This window comes from Chlamydotis macqueenii, chromosome 1, assembly GCF_036417535.1.
Source record: "Chlamydotis macqueenii isolate bChlMac1 chromosome 1, bChlMac1.mat, whole genome shotgun sequence".
NCBI classification, from domain to species: domain Eukaryota; kingdom Metazoa; phylum Chordata; class Aves; order Otidiformes; family Otididae; genus Chlamydotis; species Chlamydotis macqueenii.
The window spans coordinates 17,377,401-17,395,712 of record NC_141556.1 but is presented as its reverse complement, the minus strand read 5'-3'; the positions used below and the strand labels follow the sequence as shown (position 1 = coordinate 17,395,712).

Below are 18,312 nucleotides of genomic sequence, written 5' to 3'. Positions count from 1 at the left end.
ATGGCACCAGATATTAAGCAGCTGAGTATGTAGGACATGTAAACAAGTAGGACATGTTTACTTCTGTTAGCTGGCTTTCTTTGCAGACCAGCCTCTTCTCCATGCAGTACTGGTAAGCAAACAATAACAATCAGCTGCTCTTGATTTGCAATAAAAAGGGTTTTAAATCGCCACCTCAGATAAGCTTTACTCAGCAGGGTGTATTGGTGGACTCCTTCATTGTGCCTGCTCGGTTTGTATACAATTCAGAGAAGTTCAGAAGGATGCTTGCATTGGCTGACGCTGAACATATTTCTTTATATTGTGCAGAAGTCTGCGTGCATGTGCTGTGTAAACTTTGAGTCTTAGTATTTTATGCTGATTTCAGCAACTTGCAGTTTATATACACAGCAAACAGTTGAAATGAGTGCTGTTTATGCTCTCTGTGCTTATGATTGCTCTATTGTATGAAAGGTATTTTGAGTGAATAATTTGTGCTGTTAGTGATGCACCCTGCAAAATGGTTATGAAAAGAGCTGGTCATTTAAAATGTGATAAATACCCCCACTTTGTTCTTACTTAACAGTGAAGCTCTTTTTGACTGACATGCTGAAATTTATACTGAGTGATGCTTTTCTACCAGGTGAAAACAATCAATTACAGTAACAGATATAAGAATTCTTCCTTAAGTAATTTGACTTACTTATTACAGTGAGCATACTTCAAAGGTTGACACATACATAGACACACTATAGAATAAATTATTAATGCTCCTTAGATAAACAACAAAAGGATTTATCAGTAAAGGGTGGTGTTCTCATTTTGTTGTTTGACTATCAGAAAATATTTAGTTTTCTTATAAATAAGCACTTGTGTAGTTCTGGACACAGATGTTCCCAGTTCCCGTAGTTTCTTACGTTCTGTTCAGTTACCTCCGTCTCAGAGCAGGGGCTCATCACTTGCCTGCAGTCTGAACAAAGTAATTCTGTAGTTTGACATTTAAGTTTTTATCATCTCTCTCTAAGATACACATTTTTAATCTGATTTAAGTTATTTTGTTCTGTAATATCCTGTTTGGAAGCAACATAAAAAGATCAGCAGTAAAGCAAGCAATACTAAAATGACTCTGGTAAATGATGCGAAAATGTTGAATTTCAGAGCTGCATTTTTTTCTTGTTATTACTGATTTCTTTATCAGGAGATAGAAAGTATTGTCTAGAGGGAAGAAAAGTAGAGTTTTTAGTTTCCTTTATGTTTTCAGTCACATTGTAATCCTACTGTTTTTCCTGGAATTCTGTTTTTCTTGATTCTGTGGATAGTGGATAGTATAAGTTCCAATGCATAAAAATTCAAGGAAACGAGAAATGTTCAAAGAGCAAAGAATTACTACAGAAAATGTTCCAAATGTTTTTTTAATTTTTTTTTTCTTTTTTTCTGGTCTATAAAGCTTGGAAGAGGTCAATTCAAAGTTAATGCATCATAGACTTGAGGTCTAAAATTACCTAGACAACTGTAATAACAATTCTCTAAAGTAAATGTGAAGTTCCTAAAAGTAACACAGTAAAGAATATCAAAATTTCAGGACATGAAATATATAGTATTAATGTCATCTATAGTCCCATCAAAAAAGCACCTTGAAAATAACTGTAAGTTAACCCAAGTGTGGAAAACTGAATGATGTTAGATTTCTAAGTCTGTACCAGTTAATATGCTTCAAAACTTCTGCCTTGCTGTGGTTTGATGAGCGGACTTTAACAGGCTTATATAAATAAACTTTATCATTTTTTGTTCATGCCTTAATTTTATCCCCATCACCAACAATGGCCCTTCACTTCTGAGCTCCAGTCTTAGAACCTCGTCTAGATTGTTCTGCAATCATTCTTTCTGGGGAGTTGTTCATTTGAAATATCTGAATCCGCTTATGTTGGCAACAGAAAAGGAGTGTTATGACTGCTTTATGGCTTTTTCTTATTGTAGTGAGGAAGGTGATTATTTGTAGTCTAAAAATGCAAAGACATTTTAAAAATCTATTTTTATCCATATTCAAGAAATACAGTTTAGATTACAATTCTGTGCAGTGCTTGCCAGTGTTACTTTGTTCCAGAAAATTCCTTGGCCTCTTGCTAGTATTGATGCCATCACATACTTAAGCCCAGTCTAGGTCTAATCTCTAACAGAATGGTTTGATGTTGTTGAAAACACTTTTGTATTGTTTTCCAGAAATCTCTGAAGATTTATACACAGGAAAGTTCAACTCTGTTAACAGTATTCATTTAGGGGTATGTTGGGGTAGAAACAGACTACTGATCTGCTGCCTGCTGGTCCTTGTTGAACCCTGAGTCATCTCTTCCCTTTTTGTCTTTCTTTTTCGTTTAAATATAATTTGTGGCATTGAGGCAGAAGAAAAATATTGATTTAGCAACCAAGAACTAAACCACTGTCTTTGCATCATTGGTTACTTAAGATTAACATGTTGAAGAGCAAGAATAAAATTTTTAAATAGTTAAAAATCCCACTGAACTTTCACACTACAAGAGTTGTAATTTGCCTCTGTCTTTTCCTTGGCTAAGGTTTTGTGGGTTTACCCAAACAGCATTGATCCTGAATTTGACATGTCTATGTCAGAAATGCTGAGCAGTTTCAGTAATCAGCCTGTGAAGGGAGAAAGCAACTTTCTCTGTTAGTATATGAAAAATATATATATATATTTTTTTAGTGCAGTTTTAGGTGTGTATTGATAGCACATGAATATGCCCAGTAAAAACTTTTAAGTTGCCAAGAATTATTGCTTTTTAGTGTTCTTGTGAGTAGATCAAATAATAACCTATCTCCGTGCCTTTATTGATGTGTTTCAGAAGATGAAGAAGAATGGAAGGTTATTAAAGGGAAATTCCTAGCCATCAATGCAGTAAATATGAGCTGTGCCTGTCCACGAAGTCCAAAAGGTCTTTCACCAGCAGCTCATTTGGCAGATGGTTCGGCTGACCTCATTCTAGTTCGTAAATGCTCCAGATTTGATTTTCTACGGTATCTTGTCAGACATACAAACCAAGATGATCAGGTGTGTGTATTCCTTTGACAATGAATTCTCCAGAGCCATTTTAAGTTGTAAATATCAATATTCTTATATGACAAAAAGAATATCTACAAAGCAGGTTTATTTTAAAAGTTTATACATTTTTGGTGACATAATTTCAGCAACTAAAAATAAAATAATAATTTTAGCTAAGTCAAGTCTTTGGCCATAGCATTCTAACAAAATTGGAATTTTGTTAAATTGAATTTAGATCCATAACATTTTCCATATATTTGCTGTTTGGGCAATATTTAAAGTTGTTTTATCACAACTGTGTCCCCAGGTATTTGTCATAGAAAACCTGTTCACAATAGTACAGCATAGCTGAGGTAGATGATGTACTGAAGAATAATAAATCACTTTTTGTATACTGTATAAAAGTGTGGTTGAGAAGGAAGTTACCAGAACTGCAGTTTTATTGTAAACTGCAGGCTTTTAGCAGAATTTTACTACAAATATATGACCAAGATAGGACCTTTATGCATTCAGCTTCAAAATAATTCCTTGCATACATTGTAGCTGTCAGGATAAACTATAAGGGAAGATTCATCACTGCTTTGGATTTTGGTATCTGTTGAAACCAGAGCTGTGGTGTGAATACACACATTTAATATTTGTCACAAGCTGATGTTGTTATGTTCTGGAAGGTATCTGAACCAATGGACTAATGTCATAACTAGTTATAAAAGCAATAATAAATCTCACTTGTTTATTCTTCCTCCTCTGTAGAAGAATTAGTATAGATTCTCTTTACTGTATTTCCTCATTACCAATTCCCTGGAACATTGTGTGTGTGTCTGTATTCCTCCTTCCTACTATTCTTGATCTCCTTCCCTTCACTCCTTCCCATTCACTCTCACTGCTCCCTTGGTATTTTTGATTATTTGAAGCCTTCCCTGGCAGCCTTTCAAATTGGCTTCAGCATTTTTCAGGAGACTGCATTCTGCTAGATTTGAGACATGAGAGCATTCATGGGTGGATGAATGCAGTGCAGCTCTCTAAGCTGTCTGGACTAGCTCACTGCTTAAGGAACCTCATTGTATCCATGAGCCACTGCTTCCAAGTGTGGAGTTTGACAACTTCAGTTTGTTTATGGTTAAAAGCCGAGGGAACTTAAGACCTAGGAGGTCCCTTCAATTCTGATGCTTCTTGTGATTGCCACTGTGGTTGTTCCCCTTTCAGTGCTTCCCCACTGTTTCTCTCTGGGATATGTTGGTTTTACAGTGTGGACTAAATGCAGGGTTGTACATGTGTTCTCATCCCAGGATAGTGTCATGGTTTAACCCTGTGCTTTAAGCATCTGCTCCAGCATGTCCTTACCCACAGCCACAGTCCCCTCAGAAGTAAGCCTGCTCTGTCATGGGCTTATCCATGGCCATGTGCTTTGAGGTGCTCCAGCATGATCTCATGCACAGCCACTGTGCTTCAGGGTGTAGCTGCTGCAGTGTGGACTTTTCCAGAGCCACAGATGCTTTGAGGTGTACCTTCTCCAGTGTGGACTTCCCCTTGGGCCACAGTCCCTTCAGAGGTACATCTGCTGCAGCACAGACATAACCATGGCCACAGACACTTTGAGATTTACCTGCTCTGGTGTGGGCTTATCCACAGACACTTTGGGGTGTCCTGCTCCTGCGTGGATTCATGCGCAGGTCACAGTCCCATTGACTCAAGTTCACACTGGAATTCCAACCTGTCCAGTAGAACAGCACAGAAGCACCACGATGCCGTGGCCACCTGCCAGCCCAGGTGCATTGCTATTGCTGTTATCAAAATGTTCCTAGGCACAGCAGAGTAAGATGATAAGCAGTACACCACTACAGCAAGCTGTGAAATCAAAAAAACAGCTGCTAATGAGCATTAGACTCTAATTACAGCAAGGCAAGCAAGCCCAATGACAAGCACAGGAGCCTGACAATTGCTAAACAGCAATAATAGCTATAAATTTGATCTATCGCATTCCAGTCAAATCTGTCATTATCTCGAACCCTTTGGGCCCAATGTTGCGTGCCAAAAAGGACCATTGAAGTTTAACCACAGGTGGCAACAAAGCACCACTTGCCCACTCCCCCCACACCGGTGGGACAGGGGAGAGAATGGGAAGAGTGAAAGTGAGAAAACTCATGGGTTGAGGTAAAGATAGTTTAATAGGTAAAGCAAAAGCTGCGCATGCAAGCAAAGCAAAACAAGGAATTACTTCAGTACTTCCCATCGGCAGGCAGGTGTTCAGCCACGTCTGGGAAAGCAGGGTTCCATCATCTGTAACGGTTACTTGGGAAGACAAACGTCATCACTCTGAATGTACTCACTTTCTTCCTTCTTCCCCCAGTTTTGTAGGCTGAGCATGATGTCATAGGGTTTGAGACCCTCTGGTCAGCTGGGGTCAGCTGTCCCGGCTGGTCCCCTCCCAGCTCCTTCTGCGCCCCCAGCCTCTTTGCTGGTGGGATGGGGCAAGAGGCAGAAAGCCTGGGTAAGCCCTGCTCAGCAATAGCAAAAACAGCTCTGTTATCAGCACTGTTTCCAACACAAATCCAAAACACAGCCCCACACTAGCTACTATGAAGAAAATTAATTCTACCTGAGCCAAAACCAGCGCAGTTATTGTCCTCTGTAATAGTGGGAAACCTTCTTTGATTACTTAAGAAAATGTGAAAAGAAAAAAAGAAGATAAATGTCTGTGCATTAATACAGGCTAGTTTATGGGTAAACTGTTTCTTCATTCACTTTTACTTCTTTGCCACCCTCCTCCCATCGATGCACACAGACATACTCCATTGCTTTTGCTAAATGCTGTTTCTGTATTATTACAGCTTGCTAAATGTATAAGTCTGTGTCGGTTAAGTTACTTCCAGGGCAGGTGGGGGCACCCTCTAATTTGATTGTTCCTTTAATCTACAAAGCCTGTTTAAAAGCGTTTGTACACTATTGTAGTGTAAATCTGCAACCTCTGTTACAAGAAAAATCTCTTAATTGTCCTACTTTTTCTAGCTGAATTAACTAGATTTTTTAAAAAATTTTGTTAGAATGTAATAATATTGCCCTCTATTCTTATTTCCTTATACACCCAGCTCTGTGATTTGATCACACTGCTGTGGAATTCTCACCCTCAGAGTATTGTTCCAAATGCAGAAGCAGAAGGCTTTCAGAAAAGCCCATGTGTCTTAAAGACTGTAGTTGAACAGGTCCTGAGGATGGTACAAAGATCCAATCCAAATATTTTTTACTTTGATTCCTTGTTACAATAGTTTTTTATAGGGGTTTTAAAATAGTTTTTATACCCCATTTACTCATAATCTCAGACCCTGTTGCCTGGTTATCTATAAAGTGGCAGTACTGCAGCTACTTGAACAGGACCACTGAAAAGTAAGGTTCCATTTTTGTTTTACTGTTTCTGACTTGTGCAGTTTTTTAAAAACAAAAATCATTCTATGCTTCAGGTAATCTGTAAAAAATTAGAGTGGACAGACTTTCTTGAATACAAAATGCTGCATGCTGAGTTCCTTTACACATCAAATGTATTTAACTAATTTTAGTTGCCTATTTTGATTTATTTTTTTTCTTTGTAGTTTGACTTCTCATTTGTAGATGTTTATCGGGTGAAGAGTTTTCAATTTACATCAAAGCTTTCAGAAGACAACGAAAGCAGTGTCATGGACATAGGAAAGAAACGTTTTGGCCACTTCTGCAGAGATCATCCAGCTTGTTGCTGTAGTATTGCTAATAGCACCTGGAATTGTGATGGAGAAACTCTGGACAGTTCAGCAATTGAAGTAAGGTAAGCATTGATTTTTCTTTCCATGTACCAGAAAACTTATTAAGCCTTTGCACTGATTTTAAAGATGTTTGTAAAGACGAGCCAAAATGGTGCCTCTGCATAGCAAATTTACCGAGATAAGTAAATGACCCCACCTTTGAAGTCCTGCTTATTTCTTAGGTACTGATATTATGTGCTTGAAGTGCTAAAAGTGAAGGTGGTGTTGGGAGGATTCTTTTTTACAAGAATTGGAGTACCTCATTACTCTGAGCAGTAGCTTTTCCTGTGAAATTTAAGCTTAAGTACAAATCGTTGTCTTACAGAAATACTGAGTATGTCCCATACTTTGTGGTTTTTGACACATAGCACAGAGTCTTACCTCCATATGGCATATGGAGAAAGAAGTGTGCAGTTGTGCAAATAATGAAATTAGAAGGAAATAGAAGTTTGTGAAATTTGAAGGGCTTTCTTTTTTGTTTGTTGTTTTTTTTTTTTTTTTGTTGGTTGGTTGTTGTTTTTAGAACAAGGGGAACCAAAACCACGATATAAAATATTTACACACTTGTTCCGTTAAAACATAATCACTTAGCAGTCAGAAGTGATTTTTATGAGTATTGTATATTGTATAAGATCAGCTCATCTAAATGTCCCATAGAACTTTTTTGTGGAAAGAGGAGTAACAGGAGTGATGGCTGCATGAAAGCATCCAGTCGTCTCTGCAGGGGAGGATTTTATCAAGAATGAGAGCGTGGTTTCTGTAGTCTGGAGCAACTGCTTGAAATTAATGGATTATTAGAATGAAATATGTGGTACTCATTTATTTCTTATTAATTGACTTCCATATTTATTTCTTATTAATTGATTTCCATATTTTTCAGGGTTCACTGCCAGTTAATGAAACTATTTGCAAGGGGAATTGAGGAAAACTGTAAAGATGAAGCTGCCTACAGCCAGAGTAGCATTGAACAGTTGCTATAGACGTTGTTCCTCCAGTGGGGAGAAGAAAAAATAAAAGCTCAAGGAAATTGAGTAAATACGCATTTTAGTCAAATTGACAAGTATTTTTAAATTTTAGATTTTTTTTTTTAAGGCTCCAGTATAATTTTAGACATCTTATTGCATTGTGTCCTTTTTTTAAAAAAACATTGCATTCATTACAATGTATCTTGAAGCAATGTAATCTAAGTTATGTTAGAAAAGAGAAGATTGGTGTATATATGTGTATTCGCGATGACTGATAAATTCTCTGTGCTTTTCTAGAGAGCTAATTTAGCAGCTGTGTTGCAATAATATCTAAATGTTGTAAAACATTGGACTTTCCATTGTCATCAAACCAAGATATCAAGACAAGATATTTTCAGTGTCTGAGAAGATGTTTTCCGCTGGGAGTGTTCTGTAGTTGCGTGTGGCTTAAATACTGGACAACAGTGTTGCCATTCTCGTCTTTTTTTAGTAAAATCTTTCCTTTTGTAATTCTGACTATACCTTGCAACTTATCAATGCAATTCAAACGCACATTCCTGGCTTTAAGTAATAACAATAAAAGTTTAGAAATACTCTGAAAAATAAAAGCACATCTATATACAGTTCATACCTTATCCTGTATATTCTATTTATAAAGGCTTCCTTGCATGATGCTTTTTGGGATTATAAAGGGTTTTATGACTGTTTGGATGATACCAAATACCACACACAGCAATGGCAATGTCTTGCAAGAACTCGCAGGGCTACTGATAATACCGGGAAGGCACAGGCAAAGGAAAATATAAATATCTTCTGAAACACCAGCAATTTTTAAATTTTTAAAAATATATAAAATTAACATACGAAAAGCTTCCCTCTTCGGTACACAATTGTTTGGAGATTCAACTGCATATATTGAGATGTCTTTGAAAAATAAGATATTGGAATGTTGAATTTAAAAATGAATATTGAAAGTTTTAAAAATAATGTTTAATTACATGTGAAATAAAGTAATTTGTGAAGTCAAGGGAAGAAACTGGCATCTGATAAATCATGAATTCGCTGTGCTGATTTGTTTTTATAGCAAAAACATTGGACTATCATGTGTAGCTATGGAGTGATTATTTCAATTGTGTATGGATTTGTGTATTGTTTTATGTGTTTCATGTATTTGTTTTGTGTAAGCCGTGGTGATTGATCAGTTTATTACTGAAGCACTTGAAAAATGTTATAAATAGCTGATTTTTTTTTTCTATTGAAATTATTTACATTCCAATTTTGTGTACTATCAAAATGGTGTGCTTACTACAAAGTATGATTCATACTGCTCTATATGACTTAAAATACTTGCAAATTATATTTGCTTAAAATACAGTCATACAAAGTTTAGGATCTGTTTTTCATTCTGTAGTATTTCAGGAAAATACTTGAATGCTTTTCCAAAAGTACTGCTGTTTACTTTTCTTATTAATGCAATGAGTTGAAATGTTGATTGATCCAGTGTTTTTCAGACATTTGTAGCACATTATGTATACTGTATTTTTAAAGCCATGTTTAGTAAGTGAAGTAGTACTTTTGACCTAAGAACCTCATTGAAAATCAGATTATGCAGTTCTACAAAATCAAATATTTTTTGGAAGTATAGTTTGTTTAAAAAGTTCTACAGTTGTTTTGGTCTAGCTATGAATATTGCGGGAACGCCCAGGCTTCAAGTTACTGTAATTCTTGTGCAGGATATGATGGTGCACACTCAGCTCACCAACAGGTGAGGCATTACAGCTATCCAGATCACATTCTTATAAATGAGAACAGGAATAAATACTAACCAGCTCTTTTCATTAGTTTACTAGCAAGTCATGAGACTCTTACTTGAAAAATTGAGGCTTTGTCTAGTTGTGAATGTGTATTGATATGCTTTGAATATTTTTAATACCTAAAACTGAGTGCTTGGTGTTTCCAAAGAAAGCCATAGTGAAGGTCCCCTTTCTGAGAAAAAAAGCCACCAGAAAAGGAGGAGAAAAGATCGTTCTATAGTATGGTACTGAAGTGTGAACTAAATAATAAAGGTGTTGCAACATAACAAAATGAAAAGTCTTAGGCAGTAGAAAAGCTGCATAGTTGCATTTGAATAATTCTATTTGTAGCATATTATACTAGCAAAGCACCATATGTAAGGTGTATGACATGTCCAGTTTATTTTTAAGAAGACCTGCGCAAGTAATGTCTGCTTACATTTTAATTCTAAGGTGTTTATTTTTCTCTGAATGTAGTCTCAGTGTGGAAATCATGTATAGAAAAAACAAGTTTGATTTTTTTTTTCCTTTTTTTCCTGATCTTGCTGGATTCAAGATTAGAAAATATGTTCTGTTTTATGACGCTAGGGCATTTCATTGAAAAAATAAAATCATGTGATAACAAAGAACATGTCCTTCTTCTTTTCACCCCTGGATTTGAAAAAATATCTACCTTTATTTAGCAGAAATGTGGCAGTAGTGTGCTCAGTGTAACCGATGTGGGCAGATTAAACCAGGTGGAGAAGTAACCCACCACGTGCAGTTACGCAGCAAGGCAATGTTTGCAGGGATGTCTTAAGGCATGAATGGGAAGATGGTGTATAGAATCAGAAATTTCTCTGAATGCCTCTGTCTTGCAGTTCAAGTATTATTTCCCTAGAACTCCTGCCTTAATCCCTATGAAGTAAATGATTAATAGGAATTCATCATTTTTATTCTCATTAGTCACGTTGCTCTTATTTCAAATTTTCAACAGGCTATTTAAGTACATTTAATCGATTCTAACTGGTGTTTAAGTTGCAGTAAACGAATTCTGTCCATAATGAAGCAACAGTCTCCCCAGACTTCTGTCTTACCCACTGACACACACACCATGTACATCTTGCAGAGGCTTAGGCATGTTCTTAATTAATGTGTGACTAGTCCTATTAGTTAGAAGGGGGTGGGACATTCATTCTGCAATCAGTCATGCCTTTCAAATCCTCTGCAATGAGAGGATTAACGTTTTTTGAATTCTATTTCCTACTGTTTAGAAATGACTCCTAATATGTACCCACAAAAACTGCCAGCAATAGATTGTCTTTGAAAGATGTTTGCTGCTTTAAGACTCCTACATACCTGAAAGGGTGACTTGCTCTTCTTGATAGCTATTTCACCTAGAGTGCAGTTTTGTGCCTTATTTCATAGGAATCCTCCAGCAATAAATAAAATGAATAGATTTTTTTTATCTTTTTTTTTTTTTTTTTTGCATGTAGAGAAGACTTCAATAGTGTAGGAAAAAAATAGAAGGGGAAAAATAATTATTCATAAAGGGAAAATACTGAAAGAATAACAGAAGTGATGCAAATTGAAAAATCCGTGGAGACCAAATTCTGGAAAGGATGAAAGAGAACAACTGTGAAATAAATTTTAAAAAGAAGAAAAATAAAAGAAAAAATAGGAAAACAAAATGCAGTTTTTTTTTTTTTTTAAATTTATTTTTCTGGAAAACATTGCCCAGGTGTGTGTGCTTTAACTGCACAGTAAAGCCTAGTGCTAAAGGTTTGAGTAGATTGCTAGAAGTTTGGCTATTTACAACTAGTAGGCAGAGTAAAAGCTTTATCACTGTTCTGAAGAGATATTTCTAAAAATACGTTGGGTCATGCTCTGTCTCTCCACTCACAAACTTTACCGAAATAGCAGCATTGCTAGAAGAGATGTTACAGGAGAATTGTAAAAGCAGCTTCCTGTAGCAATGTGCAGCATTCTGAAACGACTGTCCAATTTAATCTGCCAAATACTTATTTTTCATTATAATATTTAGCAGCTGTATTTTAGGAAAGGGGAGATTGGGCAGCAAGAAGAAATGCTGGGTTAGTACCTCGATGCTGCTGAGGTTAAGGTGGTGGGGTAGCGACTCGCACCAGCTAAGGGTCTGCTCCATAGACCTTGTCGCATCTGGGAAAGTTCCTGCAGAAGATGATTGGTAGAAATACCTATGCTGGTAGATGTTTGTGTAACTTCTGAGCTTTCAGTGATGTATATTCTACAAGGCAGTTTAGCCATCAGCATAGGTTGCATAAAGATTTTTGTGGTTATAAAACTTTGTTTTTTTAATTTCTTGACTGAATTTCCCTTTCTGTGTTTAAGCGTGCCTGCTCTGTCCACCGTGGGCACAGAGAATGGCTCATTCCCTTCAGGGAAATTCCCTACCTATGCTGTTGTGTTCCCTCTCAGTTTTCTGTTCTGTGCCTAAACAGTATTCATATTCTTACAGGGAAGGGAAAAAACCACATTGTTTGAGCATGTATCGGTATCAAGAAAAGCTGCTTGAAGCTGATTTGCCTTTACCACCAAAGAAGGGACTCTACAGAAAGAGAGCTGGCATTGACAGGGGTGCTTCGAAAAAGGAATATGTATCTGCATAAAGTCTTCAGTCAAATCAGATCCTGGTAGTTCCTTGATACGGTGTTTTCACAGAACCTTGACTGAAGCTGGATGCGTTTAGAGTAGACATCTCCCCTCAGCAATACCTACTGGATAAATAACTACTCCGAGGGTCACGCTGCTGGTAGATGCTGCCCTGCCCCTAGCCCAGGAAGAATCAACCCAATATAATAAGTAGCTCTAAGGTGGTTGGAATCTCCCTTTTCCATTTTGTCTCATAATGCTGGAATTTGCTAGGGAAAACAGGCAAAACCTGAACACACAGGTGTTGCTGTGGTTGCAGTTTCCTAGTAAAGGCTTTCAGAAAACCCTCAACACATTGGTAGCAGGATTAGGAAAGAGTAAATATAAGTGTGTTCTCTCACCAGAGCAGCAGATTGTGGTGTTTGTTCTCCTCTGCTCGTAGGCCAAGCTTTGAGCTAACAGAAGAATTTGTATTTTTTCCTACATAGAAGAGTTTACAGACTCAGTGGAGGAAGGTGAGGCGGGGAGGAAGCACAGTCCTGCTGCCATCTCTGCTCGGAGGAGTCCGTCCTGAGGTTGTTATGTTGGAAGCAGCAGGCTGTGACGCTTCCTCTGGATGGACCAGTGCAGAAGAGCGATGAGGTGAGCAGGAGTATCAAAAGATCTGTGACTGTGCAGACTCAGCAGTCCAAACTCACCCTCCCAGTCCACAAAACATTGCACTGCGGCTGTGTAAATTGCTCAAGTTTCAGGAATGAAGGCCGTTGCTGCCTTCCCTCCCTTCATTTGTTGGAGGAAATTTCACTGGTCTGGGATAAATCTGTCCTGTAACACTGCTGTGAAAAAAATACAGCAGCAATTTATTAGCAAAGTAGGCTGTGCTCAGTTTTTTCATTGGAGCTATAAGAGAAAAAAGAAGATGAGGAAAGAGTTGTTGATTCACCCCGTCCCGTACTGAAAGAATCTGACATAATACATCTTACATTGCACATACAAGGGGAGTGGGATACTCTGCTTACTTGTGCTTTTTTCTACCGGAGTTTCTGATTTCTACCTTCCAACAAAGGCTACGGAGATACCAGAGCCCCTTCTTCTGCTCAGCATGGGTGGGGGCTAAGGAAATGAATGCTATACCCTTTCAGAAGCACAAATGGCTGTGGTTTTATTCCCTTCAGTCCCAGGACACAGCACACGTCAGTGGTGGTGGCCAGAGCTTCCTATGGAGGGGCAAATGCCTCCCTGCGCTCCCAGGGCAGGGCAATGGCTGACAGAAACTACAGTTGCTGGGGTTTTGATGTTTCTCCTAAAGCCGGTCAAGTAGCAAGGCATCTCTGCTGTCTTCCTAAAGACTGGGAAGAGCACATCAGGTCACAATGACACTTGCAATGCCCTTTCTACTGACAACTGATGGCAGTACCAACAGGCTTTGGGTCTTGTGAGGGAGTAATCAGAAGACATCCATCAAGAAACAAGGTTATATTAATCTCTGAGCTAAGGCCACAGACATTTTAGCAGAAAAGGATGTACGTTGGTCACTGTGCAGCTGTTGTCTCTCCCATATAAGTTGACATGTATGCTGAGAAACCCTGGTATGTACCAGGAGAAAGGTGTGGGCGTCCTCTGTGGCTGTGCAGCCAGCACTGGTGGGCAGGAGTGGTCTGCAATCATTGGGATCACTGATAGGGAGCACGCCTCGCTAAGAACCTTAGGTTGGGATCTGCGTCTCACTGACGGCTCTGACACAAGTCATGCTGTGCCTCCCGAATGCATAAGTGACACTGGGAGCAACAAACAACGGGGAGCAGACAAAACAGGTGACAGCAGCCATGTTAATGAAGTTTATCATGGGCTTGCTGACTCTGAAATGCTGTGCAACACAGTTTCAGGGGCTGAGCACAGCCAGCTCAAGTAAGGCAATGCCCACTCACCCAGTTGAGGGTGAGGGCCTGCAAACAAATGTCCTGGCACTCCAGATCCTATGTCAGCTCTTGGCCAAAGATCTAAAAATTCACCACTTATAGGTGGTGATGCTATACCAGGAAGATTTGAAAGGTCCTGATGCAAGTCCCAGATCTCTGAGACATAGCAAGCTTGGTCTTGTGAGTGGTGGCCTCCAGCAACATAGCCGTCCTGCCTTGCTTGAAAAATGGCTAAGGTGGCACAACTCCTGAGATGTGCTGGGGCATGTGGGGTGGTGGCTTTCCTACCTAGAGCTCTCTGCAGCCTCCTGTTTGCTCTTTTGCCTTTCTTTCCTCACCTGAGTACCGGCCTGTTACAACCTACTAACGAGCAGGAAGAGCGTTACCGCGTCAGAACCTTTTATATAGGGTAGCAGGATCTGTATGGTGCAGAAGAGTTAAGATAGAGGAGCAGAGTCTTGTCCTTTGGGTTTGTGTCACATGCCTGATGACATGGATGTGGCATGAAGGGGCCCACTGCCGTGAAGCTGCTGTCAGGAGTGACTGAAGAGCAGCCCTAGCCCTCCTGGTGCTGCCCCAGTGTTACAGCATCTTTGTGACTGTGAGTGTTTGGGTGTAGCAATGAAATAATTGCAGCAAACATGTATTTTCAAGGCCTCTTCATGCAGGTCTGATGGAGGAGATGCTTAACTCTAAATAAAAACCTCAGACACATCCTTGGATGTAGTCTGAGACCTGTAAATAACACTGGATATAAATGTACCCTCATTTTCCCCTGTTCAGGCACCAGCCAAGGTCTTGTTTTTCAGTCTTGGCTGACACTGCTGACACAGTGGTGTCAGTGGAGCGTAGGCTCGTGAGCACTGAGCGATGCCAAACGTCCGCAAACGGCACAGTGTTTCAGATGTCGCTAACTGACCGGTGCTGTTAGAGCAGTCTCAAGGGAAAAAAAAAGGCTCAGTGCATGCTGAGTCTAAAGGATAGCGCTTGAAAATGACACATCTAGAGAAAATTGCACACACACAAGATTTGCCTTTGGGTACAAGCAAATTATTTTGCATACAAATACACCAGAACGGAGACAGCACGGATAACTGCCGGTCGCTCTCTGGTGTGCACGCTGATTGAATCTCTCATCCTGCAGTCCACAGTTACTGTGTTGGAAATATTACCATTAACTTTCAATAAGGAAAGAAATATAGCTTTGTTTTGATTTTGGAGACTTTGTGTCACAAATCAGTGCCTTTAATCCAGGAAGAGAGAAGATTATTTTTCAGTAAAACATGGAACAATGCCTTTACATGTAGTTATATGCATGTCACTTGTTTTCTGCACGCCCTAAGCTGCAGTGGAGAATTCTAAAGTTTAGACATTTTATGATAATAAGCTCTTTGGTACACTGTTTAATTATTCTGCATATTAATATAAATAATTTTTTATCTACTTTACTGCAGTAACTGCTGTTCAGTGTTTTAAGTCCAACTCGGTCCTGCAGCTCCCTCTACTGAAAATTATTTTTCTTGAAAAAAACCTACATTTCAGAATGCAGCATTAATTTTTAAGGTAGTCTGGCAAATCCATTTCCTATGGTTCCCTACAGATGAGATCTGCAGAACATGCTTCAGTTCAAATTATGTGTTACTTCACAGTGGTCATTTCTACTTTTAATTTCCTTTACAAGATTCGATGTGGCCAAACAGTGATAGATACTGCACAGCTGGTTTTTTGTCTCAAACCAAACTGTTTGAACAATGTCTTCATTAAAAAAGGATGGAAACATAGGTCAAATAGGGGAAAAGTATAATTGTAAATTTTAGCATCTGGGACCCTTAGATTCTTGTTCATGTGCCAGCTCCTTCAGCTCAGGAGGATTTGTCTGTGCTCCCGGTGTGTTGGGCACACCAGTAAAGGCAGCTTAAATATTTGTTTACACCAGGTCTTTGGTAGTTCTAGTTCTCAGTGAATAAGAGTTCACTGCACTCTGCCCTAAGCGAGAGTGGAAGAATGTCACCAATATAGAAAACAAGCTTCCATATCTGTTGTCGTATATGAATATCCATATCATATATCATTTCAGTCAGTGCCGTGTGGCGTATGGGAGGCTAGGGCAAACCTGACCACATCTGGTGTTGCCTTTCCTCTCCTGGCTGGTTCCTAGCTCTCGAGCTCAGCCCCATTTGCCCCTTTGATGGCCACAGCAGCATTTCTGAGTGCTCCTCTTCTCCTCCAGTGTTTCCCCTTGCTTAGCCAGCGTACCCTGGCACATGCCATCAGCACTGCTGGTTTTCCTCTTCCTCCCTTCCTCACTGCTATCCTGGCCTCTTACTGTTCCCACTACTTTCTTTTACTGGCTCCTTCTGGACTTCGAGTCTGGTACCTGTAGTGCTGGCCTGATGACATTTCTCTCTGTTCCTTTGATCTCCTTTGCTCCACCTTTAACACTCCCTTGGTCTGGCTGCCTACTGCTCCAGCACATGGGCTATCAGGCTCTTCTCTATGTTATTTCTCTTCTGGAATTTTCTGGTTGATTTTGGGATGCAGGCTTACATCTGAAACAAGAGATTTACTTACATGTCTCTGAGAAGAGGTGTTTGGCATCTGGACATGTCCTTGGGCACCCAAGTGCTTTACGTTACGGTGTATCTAAGCCATACGGATCAGCTTTGGATTTGCAGCTTTGCAAGTGTTTTTCTGCCTGAGTATTTGAAAATTTTCCAAAACTCCTTTTATCAAGGGGAAATATTGATGTATAATAAATTAGTTACAATAGCAATAGGAAAATACTATTTGTTACATGGAGTTCAATTGCAAATAAGTGCAAGGGCATATTTAAACGCTGAGTATCACTGGTGTGAGGCTACGCAACCATCAGTCAGGGTAAGGCACTGCCATACTCATACCTCTTTGCCTTTTTAAAGACTGGGTTGAAAAAAAAAAAAAGCACTGTAGCTCTGAATAGTGAGCTTTTCTTACTTATTTCTGCATTAAAAGGAGTCTCCAAGGAAACAGAAGTACTGTGTGGTGCTAAGATGTTTGTTCCCTCTCTTAACCTTCCAACAACCATCTTTATTGAAAGCCTTAAAAAAATAATGATTTCTTTAGCATGTACAAGTATGGACAGTATAAATGTCAATATTTATGCTGTACATATTTTCTCCTGTATAGCAGAGCAATGATATATGTGTAAAAGCAATTTTGCAGAAAATAGGATAGAGTGATTTCAGTGCAAATGTTCCTAGCATTTATTGCTATGAGCTGGCTTGTTTACAATGGGATCCATAATCCACACCACACTTGACTGAAGTGCATCCTAATGTTTGTAACTGGATTTCGTCAGAAACCATAAGCTGTAAAAAGAAAAATGGCTGTTCCTATGGCCAAAAGGTCTGTGTAGTCTGTGCTGCATGTGGATGTCTTTTAAATTCAAGAGTATTAAGATCCCTGGGGCCCGTAGTGGAAAATGATGAGAGAGAACACAATGCTGTCAAAAAGGTAGCAGGAGAACTACCAATCCCTCTGCCCTGGGGGGAGCAGTAGGGGAATGATACAGAGCAGAGCAAAGCACAAACTGAAGAAGCCAGACCTCTGTGTGTTTGTGTATCCCGGGTCATATTGAAGGCTCAACCAGTGGCATCTTAATTGCAAAATCCAAGCTGACTGCACTTTGGAGCCTTTGGCATGACACCCTTCCTCTTCCACAGATTTGCACAAAGGTTTTAAAATTCAGCCACTCTTCAACAGAGCCTTTGGAGGTAAGTACCATGCTGAGCACTGTACTTGAGACTCATCCAGAAATTAGGCTAACACTCCTATTAGTCTAGTTCTTCTGGTTCAGGGTATATTGAAGTAGTTTCCTCCTCTTCTGAAGGGCAAAGGGACAAGACACCGGTGTCAGGTCAGCTACATCCTTAGCTGACGGGAATCAGCTCCTTTGATTTTTAATAAAACCACATCAGTTTGCCATAGGTGAAGATCTGCTGCTCTGCTTAGCCGATGTACGTGCTTAATCCAAGCACCTATCAGGAAGCCTTGCACCAAAATTATGAACAGGCTTTGCATCCATGGTGTGACTTCTGGAATTGTATTCTGTCTGCTCTAGCAAAGTAACTTTTTATTCTACTTCAATATATCCTGCACCAGAAGAACTAGACTAATAGGAGCGTTAGCCTAATTTCCGGATGAGTCTCAAGTAGGGTAAATTTGCATTTTCTATTGAGTACA

General features: G+C 39.2%; 1 protein-coding gene across 1 annotated transcript in view; it reads left to right on the top strand.

Moving 5' to 3' along the window:
- Positions 1–10,183, top strand: part of CERK (ceramide kinase) — a 45,034-nt gene extending 34,851 nt beyond the window's left edge. The window contains exons 11-13 of the mRNA XM_086746900.1: positions 2,835–3,040; positions 6,619–6,827; positions 7,685–10,183. Coding sequence (XP_086603026.1) covers positions 2,835–3,040; positions 6,619–6,827; positions 7,685–7,784 — 515 coding nt within the window. The 3' untranslated portion in view covers positions 7,785–10,183. The remainder of the gene's footprint in view (positions 1–2,834; positions 3,041–6,618; positions 6,828–7,684) is intronic.
- Positions 10,184–18,312: the final 8,129 nt, after the last annotated feature.